This window comes from Phocoena sinus, chromosome 15, assembly GCF_008692025.1.
Source record: "Phocoena sinus isolate mPhoSin1 chromosome 15, mPhoSin1.pri, whole genome shotgun sequence".
Taxonomy (NCBI): Eukaryota; Metazoa; Chordata; class Mammalia; order Artiodactyla; family Phocoenidae; genus Phocoena; species Phocoena sinus.
Window position 1 is genome coordinate 71,369,514 of NC_045777.1, and position 12,193 is coordinate 71,381,706.

Genomic DNA, 12,193 nt, shown 5'->3' on the forward strand with positions numbered 1-12,193 from the left:
GTGGCGCAGTGGTTGAGAGTTCGCCTGCCGATGCAGGGGCCGCGGGTTCGTGCCCTGGTCCGGGAAGATCCCACATGCCGCGGAGCGGCTGGGGCCGTGAGCCATGGCCGCTGAGGCCAGCGCGTCCGGAGCCTGTGCTCCGCGACGGGAGAGGCCACAGCGGTGAGAGGCCCGCGTACCGCAAAAACAAACAAACAAACAAAAAAAAGAATCCGCCTGCCAGTTTTTGGCTTGCGAGCGAACGGCGGACATCATGGATCAGGTAATGCAGTTCGTTGACCCAAGTCGGCAGTTTGTGAAGGCCTCGATTCGGCTGGTTAAAAGATGCACCAAGGGCTTCCCTGGTGGCGCAGTGGTTGAGAGTCCGCCTGCCGATGCAGCGGACACGGGTTCGTGCCCCGGTCCGGGAAGATCCCACATGCCACGGAGCGGCTGGGCCCGTGAGCCATGACCTCTGAGCCTGCGCGTCCAGAGCCTGTGCTCCGCAACAGGAGAGGCCACAGCAGTGAGAGGCCCGCGTACCGCAAAAAAGAAAAGAAAAAAAAAAAAAAAAGATGCACCAAAGTTGATAGAAAAGAATTCCAGAAGATTGCCATGGCAACAGCAATAGGATTTGCTATAATGGGATTCATTGGCTTTTTTGTGAAATTGATCCATATTCCTATTAATAACATCATTGTTGGTGGCTGAGTACCTTTTTAGAAAAGTGTTTTTCCATCTTGGGGACTGGTGAACAAATGAGGATTTGAGACGCTCATGGAGTGAAAATTTCCCTATATGTTTTGTGTTTTTCTTTCATTTTTTTTCTTCCAAGATGTTTTCTATTTGTAAATTAAAATAATTAAAAAAAAAAAATCCGCCTGCCAATGCAGGGACATGGGTTCGATCCCTGTGCCGGGAAGATCCCACATGCCATGAAGCAACTAAGCCCGTGCGCCACAACTACTGAGCCCACGCGCCTAGAGCCCGTGCTCCACAACAAGAGAAGCTACCACGATGAGAAGCCCGCGCATTGCAACGCAGAGTAGTCCCTGCTGGCTGCAACTAGAGAAAGCCCGCACACAGCAGCGAAGACCCAACACAGCCAAACATAAATAAATAAAATAAATAAATTTATTAACAACAACAAGAAAGGAAATGGATGGAGATGTGTGGTGGAGGAGACACCAGAGCCCGCAAGCTGGGGGGACAATCCTGGAGAAAGGAGGAGGGGGAAGGGGGGGAATGTCCTGAAGAATCCAGGGCCCAAGGGAGGGGTTGGCCTCAGAAGGAGAAGGGCCACCCCCCACTGAAGCCTTTGGAAGAAGTGAGGAGCTCGGAGCTCGGTGGGTTTGTGCTTTGATGGTGGGAGCCAATACAACTGCATCTGGTCCATCTGTTTTCTCAATGAAGTGGCAGCCACGGTTTGAGGAGCGAGGAGAAGGTGGGAAGACCTTGCCATTCAGAGTGGGGTGCATGGACCAGCAGCAACAGCACCCCCTGGGGGCTGGTTAGATGTGCAGAATCTCGGGCCTCACCAAGATCCCTAGGAGATGCACAAGCAAATTAAAGTTTGAGAATCACTGCTCAGAGAGAGTGGGGAAAAGCAACTGACAGGCATACTTGGGTTGTAGGGCAGCAGCAGTGAGTGCCCCTTTGAGCCCATGAAGGGAAACTCCCAGCCAGGTGTGGGACCCTCAGACCAGTGCTAGCTTGTGCAGTTGCAGGCAGAGAGCAGGTGACAGCTGGCATTTTTCCAGGCAGGTACTTCAACAGGAAAGTTGGGCCCAGCAGTGGGGAGTGGTTTCCAGGGAGCGGCCATGGTGAGGGTGTGCGGAGCCCAAACAGGGCACAGTGGACAGTCGTGGCAGAAGGAGACTGATGGGCAGTGAGAAAGTGATGGGGACAGTGGGCTGGTGGCCTCGATGAGATCAAAGAGCTGTTGTTTCTGGGTGCCAGATGAAGACGATGGAAGGGGGAAACAGAGGGAGATGATCAAAACAGATCTCAGAGTGGGTGGGGTTGGGATAATTACAAGGCTTGGGTGTGAGCCTCAGAGGCTGAAGGGAGCAGAGAGGGTTAAGGTGACAGAAAAGGCCAGAGAACGGAGAGGCGTGCTGCAGACTGCCTGACATCTCCTCTGTCCTCCCCTCTAATGATGGTGGTGTGGCCTGCGCATCAGGACTTTTGAAAGTTCCCCAGTAGATTATAATGTGCAGCAGAGTTTGAGAACCACGGGTGTGGTCAAGGAGACCCAGGCTCTGACAGAAAGAAAGAGACACAGAGGAGCAACCAGAAAGTTCCTTGGGGCTTGCATTGCAAGTGGAGCCTGACCAGGGAAAGGGGCAGTTGGGTAGGGGCCGCATGCCCTGGGTTGTAGATGAGGAGATGGAGATGTCGTGGTCTTCCCCTGGGGAACCAGATAGTACATATGTGTGTGCGCGCGCGTGCATGTGTGTGAGACAGAGACCGAGAGATCGGACCGAGCAAGGCCAGCGCCCCGTTAGCCCGTCTTCTGTCCTGCACTGTTGCAGACCGGCCGCTAGAGGGAGCGCCGCGCCCGCACATTGCGGGACGGCCCAGCAGGTTCCAGTGGTGAGGCTTCGGCCTCTTTTTCGGACAGTTTCTGTGTTCAAAGTTCAGATTCTGCAGCCACGTACCCCTGGGTTTCACTCCAGGTTCCACTACTTCCAGGCTCTGTGATCTTGGCCAGTTATGCGACCATTCTGTGACCCAGTTTCGTCCGCGGTACAGTGGGCACAGCGTTAGTTCTAAGCTGAGATGGTTCAAAGGATGAATGAGGTCACGCGGGTGAAGCGCTGAGCCACACTGGGGGAATGGCTAACAGTTCCTGACAGTGGAGAAGGGTTTGCCCCCGCCTCTGTATCTCTCTGCTTCTCCTGCAGCCCCTCAGCCCTGCCCAGCCCAGATCCAGGGTGAGAAACGGAGTGGGAGGAAGCAGAGGCTGGGTAGGGGGTGGCCTCTAGGCCAGGGACGTGCCTGGGCTCCTCCCTTTCCTGCTGCTCAGTCTTGCTGATTCTTTTGTTTTGCAGCAAACCTCACCCTGTGGCTCCTTCCTGGCCACGGTCTCTCCTTCTTACCCCAGACCTTCCCCTGCTCCTCCAGGTGCCCAGGGAACCAGCAGCTGCCCTTGCCTGGTAACCACATCATCCCTGGACCCACAGGATGCCTGGTGCCCAAGGGCTCAGCATGGGCACTCCATCCCAGCCATTCTCCTCACTGCCCCCGCTCCTTCCTGGCTCCTGCCCAAACCAACCAAGAGCTGACCTATGAGGCCACACCCCAGGGGATGTCTGCATTTCCAGGTTTGCCGAGACCCCCGGGTGTGGAGGTTGCAGTGGGTAAAAGGCCCACAGGAGCAGTCCCTCTGTCGTATCCTTGGTCCCACAGAGGGGTATAGCCTGCCTGACATTTTTTAAATGATTTGCCAATATTTTAAAAATCAGGGCATTACACCTTAGGATGAAGATTTCCAACTTCTCCTGAAGAATTGGAAGCTCTGCAAACCTGAGTTCATGTTCCCACATGACAGCAGTGGGGCCACAGGGGAGGGGAGGCCGTCACTCAGGTGGGCCAGGGCTCTCCGGCTCACCATGGTCCCCACCCAGGCGTGCACCCCATTCACAGTCCCTCCCTGGCTCCCGTGAGCATCTCAGTCTGCGACCCCAAGAAGGGGGAACTGTGCCTAAGAGGGTTCATGTAACATGTCATTGTTGTAGCCACTGGCCCAAGGCAGGCAGAAATGCAGAGGTAGAGGGGTGGGGGCCCCGGAAATGAGAGCAGACCCTCAGGGGCAAGGAATCTTGGGGGGCAGAGAGCTGCTTAGTGTCCTCAGCTGTTTGTGGAATTTCATGGTCCAGGGGCCAAGGGCACTCTACACACACACACACACACACACACACACACACAGCCCGTCCCATTGGCCAATCGGCCAGCAGATCCTGCCACTTCTCACCACTTCTGTTCCTACTGCCTGGTCTGTTGCTATCTTCTCTTGCCTGGCTGGGTACAGGAGCCTCCTCACTTCCATTCCCCCACAGTCTGTCTTCCCCACAGCAGCCAAAGGGAGCCTGTTAAAACCTACAACCCGCCTCCTGCCTCCTCTGCTCAAAACCCTCCAAGGACTCCCACCCCTCTCAGAGTCAAAGGCAAAGGCTTACAGTGGGCCTGAACAAACTCTCCCCGTCACCTCTCGTCTCCTCCGTTGCTCCATCAGCCTCCTCGTTGTTCCTGAGCATCCCAAGCACACACTCTGGCCTCAGGGCCTTTGCACTGGCTGTTTCCTCTGCCCAGCCCACTGTACCTGCCCGCCTGCCTCCACATCTGCATGGCTCCCTCCCTCCTTCACCTCCTTCAAGTTTCTGCTCAAATGTAACCGTCTCTGTGAGGACCTTCCTGTATGCCCTGTCCCCTCCCTGCTTTACTTCTTCCCTCCCACTAATCCCTTGAAGCATAATCATTTACTCATGTACCCTGATTTTGTCTTCTCCCCTCACTACAATGGACAAGGGCAGGGATTTTTCTAGGTTTTGTTCATCGCAAATGGTGCTTGGCATGAAGGAGGCATGCAATAATATTGGGTTGGCCAAAAATGTCGGTCGGGTTTTCATAAAATCTTAGGGAAGAACCCAAACGAACTTTTTGGCCAACCCAATATTTTGCAAGTGAATGAATGAATGAACAAATATGTGAAGTGAGGGCAGTAACGGTACCAAGTAAGCAGAGTGTCTGTGAGGACTCAGTCAGTGTGCATCATTCAGGGCCCCAAGCTTGGGCTACAGTGCTCTGTGGTTGGCATCTTGCATTTTTTTTCATTTTTTGGCTGCGCTGCGTGGCTTGTGGGATCTTAGTTCCTCAACCAGGGATCAAACCCTCACCCTCAGCAGTGAAAACACAGCGTCCTAACCACTGGACTGCCAGGGACTTCCCAGCATCTTGCAATTCTTAATCATTTCATCTTTGAAGTGTAATGAAGTCTGATTAACAATGGCGCATGCACTGTGAATCCCACCTCCCTTCCCAAATCCCCTGGGTGTGTCTTGGCCACCCACTCCTTGCCCCCAGCCAGTCAAGGCTGCTATCCTTTGTCTGGCAGTGGCCTGGGTGCAGGAGGGTTCTGTGTCAGGTGTGCATCAAGGTGGCCCCAGGCACCCATGAGGGCCTGCACTGGCCCCAGGAGTATCCCTGTGCCCAAGGCAGCATGACATTAATGGCAGGCGGAGAGAGAGGCTTGGGTAGGAAGGAAGAGCTTCTCTTCTGCTTTCTGAACAAGAAGCCCCACATTCTGTAGCTGGCCCCGGTGTCAAGGACACACACCTCACACGTGGTACCTGCTCCAGCCACGGGTGCTGTTGTTGTTACTCAAGACCCCATGATTAGAGGGAAACAGAGCCCAGCAGGGGAAAGCCCCCAGGCTCCTGGGCCAGCTGCTGGCCTCCCAGGGGACCAGCTTGGAAGCGAACATTCCCCTGCCACCCACCACCTGCCTCGCATCCGCTCTGTGAGCGGGGGCTGAGGATGCGCCAGGGCACACCCCTCCATCCTGGCCGCAGTTGCCACATCTGTAAGCTGGGACTGAGAGCCCTGCAGGTTTCCCTCTGGCAACGACAGCGAGTGCTTTGCCAACTTAAACCTGGGGGAATGTGAGGGTGGTGGTCACGGTTCCCAGCCCGTCACAGGGATTGTCGTGGCTGCTTTGCAGGGTCCCTGGGTCAGGGCTCATTTTCTGCCTCCATCCCCCAAAAGTTCAAAGGGTGATATAGCTTTAAGCCCTGAGTGGTGGGTGACAGGCAATCAGGTCTCCATGGTGACTTCAACCCAAGCATCCCAGAGCATATGTGGCCTTGGTGAGGGCACCGCACCCTGATGGTAACTTCAGGCCAGACCCTGGGGGTGGCTGCTGACCCCGATGGTCTCAATAGTGGCCTCAGAGCCCCACGGTGGCTGCAGACCTGGTGACGGTGGGGAGGTGCCAGGCACTTTATCCCCCCTCCCTCTGTCCTGCCTAAGCCTCCATCTCTCCTCCCGAGCCACTAGGATTTGAGCCATTCTCCAGGATCCACTTAATTAGCTGAGCTCACTAACTCCCACAGGCTTCTCCTCCCCACCTAATTAACTAACTTAATTAGGGCTTGCAGGCCCGGTTCCACCTGGCCCCCTCCGACTGCACCCTGCCCGCGTCCTCCAGGTCCCTAGCTCAGCCAGGCCTCCACCGGGCTGCGAACGGATGGGGGTGGCGCTCGGTCCCTCCAGCGCCCAGGCCTCCACCCTGTGTCCCTCCCTCCAGTCCGGGGTCCCAGCGCAGAGCCCCTCCCGGGCAGAAGCTCTTGGGCAAAGGAGTGGAAACCAAGAGAGGGAGGTGGGTAGGGAGAGGGATGGAACTGAGATAGCGGGAGCAGGTGAGAGGAGGCGAGGTTGCTGGGGCTGATGGGCTGGGCACCGCAGTAGTCCGGGGCCTGGTCTCCGGAGCCTGCCTGGGTTCAGGCCCAGCCAGTGTGTCCACCTCAGCAGCTTCTCACCTCCATGTCTCAGGTACAAAATGAGAGCACGCCCACACCGTAAAGTTGTTGTGAAATTTAAACGAGTTCACCTGTGTCAAATGCTTAAAATCTGGCACCAATCTGTGTTCGTCAAATAAGCGGGTGGTGTGGGCAAAGGCTCCCTGCGGAGGAGGGGCTGGAGGAGGGGAGGGGAGGGTGCTGCCTGTAGGTGTCAGGGAGACAACCCCCACCCCCACCCAGGCCAGCAGTAGAGTGGGCCTGGGAACTGCAACCAGAGGCTGCCAACTGGGAGGGACCCTTGACCTGGGAGAGGTTAGAGGGACAAGTAGCAAGAAGGGCACAGGACAGAGCGTCCTGTTCCTACTCCAGCGGGTGGGAGAGGCTGGCCTTGCTCGTGCAGGACCCCCATGCTCTGTGCCCTAGTTTCTCCATCTGGGGGAAGGTCTAGCCTTGTGGAAGCACCTGGCGCATCCTAGTTGCCTCATAAATGTCTAGAGCCTCATACCTGAGTAGCGAGGTGACCTGAAAAGGTGTTCAACGGCCTTCACCTCCCCTGGGACCAAAGTAAAGAAAGTGGGCTGCACCAGAAGCAGGCAGGATGCAGGTTAGACAGGAGGTGGGGCTTCCAGGTTGAGGAGTACAAGATCCCAAATGCGGGAAGGAGAAAAGTTGTGTCTGAGCTGCTGAGCGGGCTCCAGGGGAGAGATGGCCGATCAGCAAGGAGCAGGAAGGAGTGAGATGGGGCCTGGAACTACTTAGCTCACAATTTGACGTTTACTGGTGTGATTGGTATAGGGTCTCCCGCACTAGACTGGAGGCTCCTGAAGGCAAGGATTGTCTGTTTAGCCCACCCTTTTATCCTGGTGCCCTTACACAGCAGGTGCCAGTGAATAAATGTGAATGCGTGAATGCACGCCTGCGTGCCTTGGCCAGGAACACAGAGGTTCCTGATGCTTAGAGGGAAAGGGGCCCCACGTGGCAGCCCAGGCATCCACCCTGCCTGCTCAGCTATGATCCCCCCAGCTCTTCACGTGGCCCCAAGAACAACCAGCCTAAGGCGGCAGGAGCTGGGCTCCAAGGATTCCAAACTCCTGCCCCTGGACACACTGAGCTCCCTCTGAGAATCTCTTCAGACAACCTGGGATTCGGAGGAAATAGTGATTATGGGGGACAGAAGGGAGAACCTTTCATTTACTCCTGCATTCTTAAACACTTTAGAAACCCCCATTTACACATAGTGCAAAGAGCTTGGGGTTGTAAGTGACAGAGACCCAATTCAAACTGACGTAAGCACAAAAGGGATTTTTGGGTTACACGACTGAAAAGTCCAGGGTCTTCAGGTATGGCTAGATCCAGGGGCTCAAATGATGACAATGGGATTCTGACGCTCTCCATCTCTTGGCTCTGCTCTCTGCTAGGTCAGCTTCTTCCTCTGGGAGGTTCTCCCTCGTGGGAGCAATTCCAGGCTTATATCCCACCCTCTTCCGGGGCAATGGAAAGAGAGTTCTATTGTATCAGCCTGGCATGGGGCACAGACACGTCTCAGAAACAATCAGTGTGGCCAGGGGACTGGTATATGCTAATTGGTGGGAGCTGGGTCACAAGCCCACCCCTAGAGCTGAACAGGTGAGCCCCACTTTCAGAAGCCGTAATGAGTAGGGAAGGGTACGTCAAGGAATGTGAGTGCCCAAAGGAAAACTGCGGTTCTGTTGCTAAAAATGGGGGACAGATGATGCTGTGTAACAGAATTCCACTCTACTTGGAATAGATGGGCATCAAGCCACCCCCAGGGCCCTGTTCGAAGGGCTGGTTATTTGTGGCAGGCACTGTCCGTTCCCCGCCAGGATCTCCCTGGGCCCCTTCCCAACTTCTATTTGCCAGTATCCTGGCCCCTCTTCCTGAGGGCCTTCCCTGTTCCAGCCTGCTCTGCCCACATCCACAGGGGCCTGCACCCCTGCCCAGCAGCTCTCACCAGTGACCAACAGGAGCTGGGATATCATACATGTTCAGTGTATGGCCGTGCACGTTCTACACTGTCTCTGAGAGTGCTCCCGTGTGTTCACCTCCAGTTGCCTGCAGTGGTGAATTGTCACTGCCTTCCTGTCTCTTTTCTCTACCCCCCTACCTGGGATCCCCTGCCAAAAAAACCCCACAGGATATCGAATCCCTCTCTCAGGGTCTGTTTCTGGGAAACCCAAACTAGAACATCATTAAAGCCAACCCTCCAGGGATGTGTACAAGACAGCACTTTCTTCCTTTCAAATGTCTATTACATTCCTGGGGCTGGCTTTGGTGACCCATCCCTGAGGAAGGAACAGAGACTGACAAGGCTCTGAGTAGCCTCTGTTCTGAAGATGCTCCCAGGTCCCCTGCAGTAAGCATGGTGGGGGAGGGGCAAAGACCTATCAGATCCTCACTCCACTATGTCCCAGAGAAACAGCCACATCCATCCCTAAGAAACACGGGCGTTCAGATCCGCCATGAGCAGTAGGTACAGGTGGCAGGGGGCCAGGGAGCCAAATGTACTACTCACTCCCATGCTCCTCAGAGAGTGAGAGATGAGATCATTTCAGATGGTTCTTAGACCTGGCTTTAGAAAACAGAGTCACACAGTGAAAAAATTATTTTTTCCTCTCTTTTTTCAAGATCCCATTTAAAAACGCTCTCACTAATTTTTAATTATTTTGGAAAAAAAGTTTAAAAAAATAGAGAAAAGTTTAACCCTGTGCATGTCCACAACTAGAATCAATGTTAACATTTTATCATATTTGTGTCAGATGTTTTCAATAAAAAAATAATAAAACATGACAGGCAAAGGTGAATCCCCGTGATCTGTCCCCGCCCCAGTCCCATTTCCTGGACTCCATCCCCAAGGGCAACCACAGTTAGTCTTCTCAAATCGGTTGGCACGCTTTCAGCTGCAAGGGACAGAATTCCCTTCAAAGCAGCTCCAAGTACAACTCAGCAGCTCTGAGGTGTCACAAAGAAGAGGGTTCTTTCCCCTCTGCACCACCATCACTCTGTACTGCCCATCATCAGTGGCATCCTGCTGGCCGTGGACACAGAGTTGTATTTCGACCCGGGAGGTGGAGAGCCCATCAGGACTCTTGCTAGAACACACTGTGTTTCTCACTTCAGAATATTTTCTCTAAAAAGGTGTTGAGAGATTCAAAGATCCATCGCCTCCAGCTGCCATACAGCTGGGGCTGCCCCGCTGTCTGCTTTCTGGTCCATTGTGGGTTCAGGTGGATTCTTGGTTTTCCTTATCATCTATAACTTGACCTGTGTCTCCCAGCGGCCCTGAATGCTCCCGCTCCTGGCTGTGGGCAGCTTCTGTACCTTTGCCCCAAATGGCATTGTCTTTGGCATCCTAAGCCTGATCAGGTCTCTGAGCTCCTCAGTCACCAATGCCACCAGGGCCCCTGATCATGCTGCGTGAGCCAGTCGCCAGCAGCAATGTCCTGGGCATGATGGTGGCCCTCCAGGGGAGGAAATTATTCCTGTACAAGACCATCATAATGCAGACCAACAAGCCAGGAACGTCTTCTCCCGGTCATGACTGGGGCCAGATGCAATAAGGACCATCATAGAACATAGAGTACACTGGGGAAAACCCCCAAAGGCCGTCATTGTTCATTGATGGAGATGATCAACACGGCCAAGACAAGGTCTCAACAGAGCCCTTTCAGTGCAGCTGGTAGAGGTACCCAAACCCATATAGTTTGAAACATTATGTAGATTCTAGAGGACAGGGACTCTCAATTCCTTCCCTGTTTCCCCCAACAGTAACAGAAATTTCTGACACATCAATGAATAGAAAATGCAGCCAAGGGAAAAATGCAAAATCATCAAAAGTCCTGTGGTTCCAGGTCTCACGTGCTTCCCTGTGCAGGGAGCAGCAACGGACTGTCCGAGACCATGAGGATGTGTCAGCATTGGAGAGGGGTGTGGGCAGAGGAAACCTCAGTGGAGGTCTCTGTTTTCCAGTGTTCCTCCCGTGTCGCTATGGAGGTGACAGTTAAGGTTTACGTCTGTGTCCTGCTATCCAAGTGACACCCATCAAGACCCTCTCTTGCAAAGGCAGCATTTGCTGTGGGTGCAAAATGTGAGCTGGCCAGAGTGGATTATCTCTGGGTGTCAGGGAAAAAGGGCTGCAGCATTACACAGAGCTGCTTTAGTTCCTCTCTTCGCATACGTTGTATTGGTTCAGTCCTCCAAGAAGTGGGCCAAGACGGGGTCAGATATGCAAGAGATTTATTGGGGAAAATGCTTGGGCGGGAACATAGGGAAGGAGCCAGAGGAGGCTGGGAGAACTGTCAGACTGAAATAGGTCCAATATTTGGAAAAGGGAAAGAAAGGAAGGAAGGTGGGATAGGAAGAGTCTTAGATTGCAGTGCAATGTTAAGAAAGTTCCGACAAATCCAATGGAGAGTCCTTGATCTCAAGTTGCCCATCAGAGAAGCCCTGTATCTCCCAGGAACTGGGTGCTTTAGAGTCTTTGCTTCGCTCAGTCTTTGGCTGGGATGGGCTGGAGGGAAGCAAAGGAGCCTTCTCTGTGAACCCTGCAGACTCCACAGCTACTGCCCTCGGAGTCACCATCCCTGCAGTCAGAGATCTGGGTGGTGCATTCTCAGGGCTGCCACATCCCACCCCTTGTGCCACATGGCTCTTCTGTGGATGTCATGAGCCTCTCTTTCTAAGGGGAAACTTTGAAGAGGGAGATCAGTGGAACCAACTACAGCCCCCCCTCCCTTCTGCTGCACTTGATCTCAGGGACATAACTGGTACTCATCCCATTCCCCTTCCACCATCCATTCTCAATTATCCACACCCTCAACTGTTACATTGGCAGGTCTTGATGAGTCACCGGATGGTGTGACCCAACCCTTCGGTCCTGAGGGGTCAAACTCTTAGTTATCATAACCAATGGATCACTTCAATGGATCACTGGGTTCCACATGTATTTCTCCCTGCTCCCACTTTGTAAAAGCAGCCCTGCCTTGTTCTAGTAACTGATCAGGGTACTTCTAGTAACTTCTAATAACAAATGAGGGTCAGTTACTTCTGCCAGGACAGTGACTCCTCTTCCTGCCTGCTGGTCCCAGAACACACGGAGTCCAGAGTACCCTGGCAAGCAGCCATAGCTTAAATTTTAATAGGACCTTTGCTGTGTCCCCTGGTAAGAGTGTGCCCCCTTTGGGGACCAACACTTCCCTCCCTGCAGAGCTGGAGCTGGGGTGTTGATTACGCACAATGCATTTTGGCAAAGCTTTACTAATCACAGGGGTGGGAATCAAATCCCCAGTTGAAGAATCAGGGAAGGCTTCTTCGGAAAGTGGCCTTGAACAGCACTACCCTTGATAACCATAGCTGGGAGAATTTCAAGGCCTGATTCTACCTCTGCTCCTCTCTAGACCTCAGTTTCCCCACCTGTAAAAAGAGGAACTACTCTCTAAATGCTAATGTTCTGGGACTCATTTGTTAGATGAAGGAAGATATTCCCTTCCTTCTTTCTCTAGTCTCCCTCTACTACCTGCCCAATAACTCAAACCCCTCCATTCATTTGTTTGGCACAATAAGGCCTTACTTGGAGAGGATCAGAACACCGAATGAAATTTGAAACTCGGGAACATTGCCAGGACAGGGAGCAGAGAGGAAAGGTAGACAGACATACAGGAGGTATCTTGGAGGAA

The 12,193-nt window shown here is 53.6% G+C and overlaps 1 protein-coding gene across 1 annotated transcript; it reads left to right on the forward strand.

Annotated features, from left to right (window-relative positions):
- Window positions 1-253: 253 nt before the first annotated feature.
- LOC116740748 (protein transport protein Sec61 subunit gamma-like) lies at window positions 254-717 on the forward strand. The gene is made up of 2 exons (XM_032606633.1): window positions 254-335; window positions 566-717. The coding sequence occupies exons 1-2, from the start codon at window positions 254-256 to the stop codon at window positions 688-690; spliced, it is 207 nt and encodes a 68-aa protein (XP_032462524.1). The 3' UTR covers window positions 691-717.
- Window positions 718-12,193: the final 11,476 nt, after the last annotated feature.

Coding starts and splice junctions, on each gene's coding strand:
- LOC116740748 (XM_032606633.1), top strand. CDS start 254: ATGGATCAGGTAATGCAGTTCGTTGACCCAAGTCGGCAGTTTGTGAAG. Junction 336..565: donor GGTTAAAAGATGCACCAAGG/GCTTCCCTGGTG, acceptor GATGCACCAAAG/TTGATAGAAAAGAATTCCAG.